Source organism: Dermochelys coriacea, chromosome 11, assembly GCF_009764565.3.
Source record: "Dermochelys coriacea isolate rDerCor1 chromosome 11, rDerCor1.pri.v4, whole genome shotgun sequence".
In the NCBI taxonomy this organism is placed as follows: Eukaryota; Metazoa; Chordata; order Testudines; family Dermochelyidae; genus Dermochelys; species Dermochelys coriacea.
The window spans coordinates 1,224,183-1,230,750 of record NC_050078.2 but is presented as its reverse complement, the minus strand read 5'-3'; the positions used below and the strand labels follow the sequence as shown (position 1 = coordinate 1,230,750).

Genomic DNA, 6,568 nt, shown 5'->3' with positions numbered 1-6,568 from the left:
TCCGAGGTTGTTAGAACAGACTGTGGCAGGGCTCTGGTCCCTCTGGATGCAGGGTTTCAGCCAACCTCGAACTATTAGAGACCAGGATAAGACCTAATGTGTGGGTGTGGGTGAGGGGCAGATTATCCCAGCTCTGCTGCTGCTTAGTTCTTACACCTTCCTCTGCAGCATCTGGTGCTGGGCACCATCCCAGAGAGGAGACAGAGCTCGAAGGACCTGAGGTCTGATCCCTCTGGTGATGCCTGCGTTCCTGTGCCCCTGAGATCAGTGATCTGCAGAGACGAGCAGCTCGGCGCTGCACCGGGGCCAGCACGAGACCCCCGGGCAGTGGCAGGGAGGAGCCAGGCCCAGTTACTGATTTGTTTGGTGTAACCAAGGCCCTGTGAGGCCCTGGCTGTGTGTTGCAAGGAGCTGTAACCCAGAGACAGCTCAGCAAAGGGCAGCGTGATGAGCAGTGCCCAGCACAGCCACCCCACCGCAGCTGTTACTAACAACTAACCCTCCCTCCCGGTTACTATAAAAGGCGCAGCTTGGAGCTCCCCCGTTCCCAGCCTTCATCCTTGAGCCCTTTGCTGTCGGATCGAGGAACCTCTGCAGCATGGTGAGTCCCACCTGGGACTGGGGCTGCCTGTTCCCCCAGGGCAAGTGGGGGGCAGTCCCAGGCTAGGGAGGAGCAGGGTCTCCGGAGCTCCCTGGTTCCTGTGGTGCCCTGGGAGGGTTTAGATGTAAGAGGCAGGGGGGATTGGTCCCTGCCCCTAAAGCCCCAGGTGATCCATGTGGGCAGGAGCACGCGGAGCAGCCCCAGAGCAGGGTAGACTCCAGAGCTCAGAGGCGTCACAGGAGAGGGATGGCGCTTGGCGGGTGTTTGTCCAGCGGCTGTTGCTGGCTGGGAGGGGGAAGGGGGTGCAGACGGCACAAATTCAGGAGTGAGCAAAGGAGACAGAACAAGCTGGGGCCGCGCAGTGGGAGGGGGGCAGGTGCAGGCTGGAAGGAGGCCGAGACGCAGGCGAGTGGGGCTGTGTGGAGGGTAGGCAGCCTGCCTGTGGCTGGGGAAGGAGAGGGGCAGCCAGGGAAGGGAGGTGAGCAGGGAGAGAGGGGCCAGAGAGATGCAGGGAGGCCAGAGAGGAGGAGGGGCGAGGTGACGGGGGCTGGATCTGTGCAGATAGTGGGAAGGGGCGATTGTAGGGGAATGCAGTGGGAGAGGCCAGATGTGGGGTGAGCGCGAGGAAGCAAGGCCCTGAGCCGGGCCGAGAGGCAGGATGGCAGTGCCCGGCGGGGAAGCAGAGGGATGGAGAGGAAAGATAACCCCGGGCTGCAGCTAGCAACTTGGAGGAAGCAGCACCAGAACCCGGGGAGAGGCCAGCGAACAAATCCAGTTTTCTGATGCACAAGCAGCCGGCCAATTTTTCCCTGCCTCCCCGAGCCCAGTTTGAGGGGGGTGGGGATGGTGGGTGGCTCTCCCTGGTCTCGGGATCCCTCGCGCCCAGAGACTGTCTGCAGCAGGTCCTGTCCTTGCACGACATGCCCCACAGTCAGCAGCTGGGCCCCCCATCCCATGACGGTTCCTTGTTCTTCGCCCCCAGCGTGAGTGCATTTCCGTCCACGTCGGCCAGGCCGGTGTGCAGATCGGCAACGCCTGCTGGGAGCTGTACTGCCTGGAGCACGGCATCCAGCCGGATGGACAGATGCCCAGCGACAAGACCATTGGGGGAGGGGACGACTCCTTCAACACCTTCTTCAGTGAGACGGGCGCCGGGAAGCACGTCCCCAGGGCCGTCTTTGTGGACTTGGAACCCACAGTGATTGGTGAGTGCTGAGCGCCGGGGGAGGGATGGGGCTGGGGGCCTAGTGATCCCTGTGCGAGCACAGCCTGCCTCGGTGTTTGCACGCACTGGTCACAATCCACTGAGCCACCCGGCTCCACTGGCCTGGTGTGAAAGGCTCTGCATCCCGCTCTGATTCTTTGGGCCACCTTCTGGAATCAGATAGCACAGAGCAGGTGTATGAGCCCTCTGTGGGGCCGGCAGGGGCAAGAAACATCTAGGGCAGGAACGTCAGGGTCCATGGGCTGGTCAGTGTCGCAGGAACAGCTGCTGGGAACAAAGCTACGTGAGCCTTTCATCTCTCACTCGCTAACCCATGCAGCCCTGCTCAGGTGTGCACAGGCACCGAGGTTCCTCCAGGTGGGGCGGGCACTAACTGGGCTGTGCTGTGAATTCCAGATGAGGTTCGGACCGGCACTTACCGCCAGCTCTTCCACCCAGAGCAGCTCATCACTGGCAAGGAAGATGCTGCCAATAACTATGCCCGCGGGCACTACACCATTGGCAAGGAGATCATCGACCTGGTGCTAGACAGGATCCGAAAGCTGGTAAAGACACTAGGGCAGGCAGGGTTCTGGGAAGCTCTCGGATTCCAGGTGGAGATAATGCCAAGTGGTGGCTGGATGGTGAGGGAGCAAAATCAGCTTCTGCAGCCCACACATTCGCTGGCTTCACCACCAGCTTCCTCCATCAGCCTGGGGCAAGAGCAGCGGTGGCCAACATGCAGCTGGGCTGCGGAGTCTGCAGGGCCCAGGATGCAGGGATCCACTTAGAGGTGAATGGCCTCTCTGCTTGGATCTAGCTGGAAGGCTGCAAAGCTGAGACCTGCAACTGCCTGCCCAGGCCACACCTCAGTCTGGAATACGAGGATGGCTAGAATCCGCACCATTGTACGGCAGCTAGGCGCGGCCCTCAGGGTCACAGTGACCTGCTAATGCAGCCTTCATCTGGGTTCTGTCCATGCCCTCAGGGTGCAGGGGAACTTGGTGCCCAAGTGTGTGCCGTGAATTCAAGCTGTCTCGTGCACTGGCTGGAGCTGTCTCACCCCTTCCCAAGGAGCTAGAACAGGTCCCTTCACTCCCGGGGCAGGGGACCCCAAACTGCTGTCAGGGAAGAGGCTGAGAAGTGCAGCTCCCGAAAGGCTCTGGGCTGGGAGGCCCAGGATGGCAGAGCCTGGGATGGGGGACGATGAGAGGGGATGGGTTCTCCATCCGCACAGGGAAAGGAGCCAGTGGACAGGCTTTGTGCCTCCAGCCTCCTCTTCTTTTCAGCGGTGCTGGCGTGACTGTGCATCCAATGCTGAAGCCATGTTGGTGCCACCATAACTCACACCAGCATGCTCCTAGGTGAGCCGGGAGTTTATTGGTATTGGCAGAGAGAAGCACCGGGCCCGGCATGGTGAGAAGGAGACTAAAGTGAGGATTAGTAATGGGGCTCTGGAGCAGAAGGTGAGTTGGGGGTGTGTATAGGGGGCTTTTAGGAGTCAGGATAAAGACAGACAAGGGGTGAAAGACAGAGAGCGGGTGACAGTGAGTCAGTATGGGGGTCCTGGAAGCCGACACATTTTCCATAAATCTCTTTCTGCTGGAACACATCCACCTTCCCCCACGGGCTCCTGAGCATTGAAAGTCCTCCGGAGCCCTCCTGTCATCTCACAGCACAGCTGTGAAATCCTGGGACCCCACTGCACAACGAATGGGATGACTGAGCCCCTGGCAGGGTGCTGAGCAATACAGGCTGCTCTGCTACATGGCCTGGGAGAGCTGAGCTGGGACAAACATCTCACTCCCAGCTGACTGCCCCTTTCCCAGGCTGAGCCCTCTCTCTTTCCTGGATCCCCGCAGGCCGACCAGTGCACGGGGCTCCAGGGCTTCCTCATCTTCCACAGCTTCGGGGGCGGCACTGGCTCCGGATTCACCTCCCTGCTGATGGAGCGTCTCTCCGTTGACTATGGCAAGAAGTCCAAGCTGGAGTTCTCCATCTACCCAGCACCTCAGATATCCACCGCAGTGGTGGAGCCCTACAACTCCATCCTGACGACCCACACCACCCTGGAACACTCGGACTGTGCCTTCATGGTCGACAACGAGGCCATCTACGACATCTGCCGCAGGAACCTGGACATCGAGCGCCCCACCTACACCAACCTCAACCGGCTAATAGGTCAGATCGTGTCCTCTATCACCGCCTCCCTCCGATTCGATGGTGCCCTCAATGTGGATCTGACAGAGTTCCAGACCAACCTGGTGCCCTACCCCCGCATCCACTTCCCGCTGGCCACCTACGCCCCCGTCATCTCTGCAGAGAAGGCCTATCATGAGCAGCTCTCTGTGGCTGAAATCACAAACGCTTGCTTTGAGCCAGCCAACCAGATGGTGAAGTGTGACCCGCGCCATGGCAAATACATGGCCTGCTGCCTCTTGTACCGTGGTGACGTGGTGCCCAAAGATGTCAATGCTGCTATTGCCACCATCAAAACCAAACGCAGCATCCAGTTCGTAGACTGGTGTCCAACTGGCTTCAAGGTTGGCATCAACTACCAGCCCCCGACGGTGGTTCCCGGTGGCGACCTGGCCAAGGTGCAGCGGGCCGTGTGCATGCTGAGCAACACCACGGCCATTGCCGAGGCCTGGGCTCGGCTGGACCACAAGTTTGACCTGATGTATGCCAAGCGGGCCTTCGTGCATTGGTACGTGGGAGAGGGCATGGAGGAGGGGGAGTTCTCAGAGGCCCGGGAGGACATGGCTGCCCTGGAGAAGGATTACGAGGAGGTGGGGACAGACAGTGTGGATGGAGAAGGAGAGGAAGAGGAAGGTGATGAATACTAGAGGGTAAATGTCCTGTTTGGATGGCTGGGAATCAGCCTCATGTCTTCCTCACTGATGCACTTGGGACGATTGTCCACCTTAAATAAAACATCCGATGAAGTGAGATCCGATGAAGTGAGCTGTAGCTCACGAAAGCTTATGCTCTAATAAATTTGTTAGTCTCTAAGGTGCCACAAGTACTCCTTTTCTTTTTGCGAATACAGACTAACACGGCTGCTACTCTGAAACCTTAAATAAAACAGTTCCTCCAGTCACGTTGTAGGGCTTTAGTTTGCTGCATCCATTTACCCGTTCTCAATCTGAGCTATGCCCCTTCATCCCATGCCTGGTGCAGCCACAGGAAGGAATTGGCACAACCCCCGTTGTCTGCCAGGCTGAACTCTACAATCTGCCAGCTGCCCAAGCGCACTTCATTAGGTCGAGACAGAGCTGCTGTGCCATTGTCCCATCCCCCGGCACAGCTCTGCGCGAGGGGCTCCTCTCTGAGACGCACAGACCCTAACCCTAGACAATGCCGACTGGGTCATGAGTGACAGGGAGAATCAGATGGAGGGGAAGAGGGGAACCGGTGGGCTGTGTAGATCCCTGGGGTCGGGATGCTGGGGCCAGCCCATGGGCCCCACAGATCATGGGCCCAATCCAACACTATATATTGGCTGGGGACACGGAACCCTCCTCCCCGGTGCTGCTAAGAAATTACCCTCCCTGGTCTCTTCATTGCTCTCCCAGGTCTTCTCGTCCATCTCTGCTGGTTAGCTTTTCCCTTTGCCTCCCATGTCACCTCTGATACCTTTCCCATGGGACCTCATACAACACAGATACTGGCGATGAGAGGACTGACTGTATCCACTCATTTCCATATTCCAGTACCCTGGCACCTTGGAACCCGGTTCACTCCTTCAATATGGGGTTAAGAATACAGGGGGAGGGGAGAGGTCTTCCCCTGACCTTTGATTCATAGGCCATCACCCGTCTGGCAATAGTCATTCCTTCCATGAGGCAGTCAGGTTGGGTGGGAGAGGCTGTCTGAGCTCCCCTATCTCCTGGACAGCCGTTAGCAATGACATTGTCAGCCGGGAGGGAGGGAGAGCGCTGCAGGGGCCGATCCTGAGAGCTCGGGCCCCCACAGGACCAATGGCTGCTTGCTAGCATCCTTTCCTGTTTCTCTTTTCCTTTAAGCTAAGTGCTCTCCACCCCTTCTCTGCTCTGTCTCTTGGGCTGACTCACTCTGTGTCACCCGGTCAAAGGGAGACTGTCCCAAAATGCCCCCTGGCTCCTAGCACTGTGCTCTTGGGAGGAAGAGCTGCTGGAATCTAAACAGCTTTGAAACCACTCATGGAGAGGTTACAAAAAGGAACAGCCCGTTCTAGGGGGTAGCCGTGTCAGTCCCAGAATGTTAGAGAGACAAGATGGGGGAGGGAATAGCTTTTATTGGACCCCCGGCTGTAGGTGAGAGAGAGCAGCTTTCACAGATCTCTTCAGCAGGCCTGAGGCAGAGCTCTGTCCCTCTCACCTACAGAATCGGGTCCAATAGAAGCGATTCCCTCCCCTGCTCATTCTAGGAGCCTCACACAAGGGACGTCAGCCTCCCCACGCCCTATCAGCGCCGTGTGAGCTGGGTGGCTGGCAGTGCCCAGCTGTGCTCATCTGGGACTCCGGCAGGCAGCGCCAGTGCCCTCGGAACAGCACCTTGTCTGTGCCAGGGGGACTCTGGGAGCGTCCTGGAGCGGTTGACATGAGTGCATGTCGGCACTCATCAAGCACAGCCCAGCAGTGGCTGACCTAGTGTCCCACCCCAAGGAGACAGGTGCGCTAGAAACACAGGACAGAAGATCCAGGCTCAGAACCATAATTTCCAGCTCCACAAAACGACCAGCATAGAACCTATTAGTTCATATAACACCCTGGGTTTGGATG

General features: G+C 58.4%; 1 protein-coding gene across 1 annotated transcript; it reads left to right on the top strand.

The window, feature by feature from the left end:
• The first annotated feature begins 465 nt into the window (after positions 1 to 465).
• Positions 466 to 4,741, top strand: LOC119863377 (tubulin alpha-1D chain). The gene is made up of 4 exons (XM_038421744.2): positions 466 to 601; positions 1,584 to 1,806; positions 2,223 to 2,371; positions 3,668 to 4,741. The coding sequence occupies exons 1-4, from the start codon at positions 599 to 601 to the stop codon at positions 4,649 to 4,651; spliced, it is 1,359 nt and encodes a 452-aa protein (XP_038277672.1). The 5' UTR covers positions 466 to 598; the 3' UTR covers positions 4,652 to 4,741.
• The last annotated feature ends 1,827 nt before the right edge of the window (positions 4,742 to 6,568 follow it).

Coding starts and splice junctions, on each gene's coding strand:
- LOC119863377 (XM_038421744.2), top strand. Junction 1,807..2,222: donor CTTGGAACCCACAGTGATTG/GTGAGTGCTGAG, acceptor TGTGAATTCCAG/ATGAGGTTCGGACCGGCACT. Junction 2,372..3,667: donor TAGACAGGATCCGAAAGCTG/GTAAAGACACTA, acceptor GGATCCCCGCAG/GCCGACCAGTGCACGGGGCT.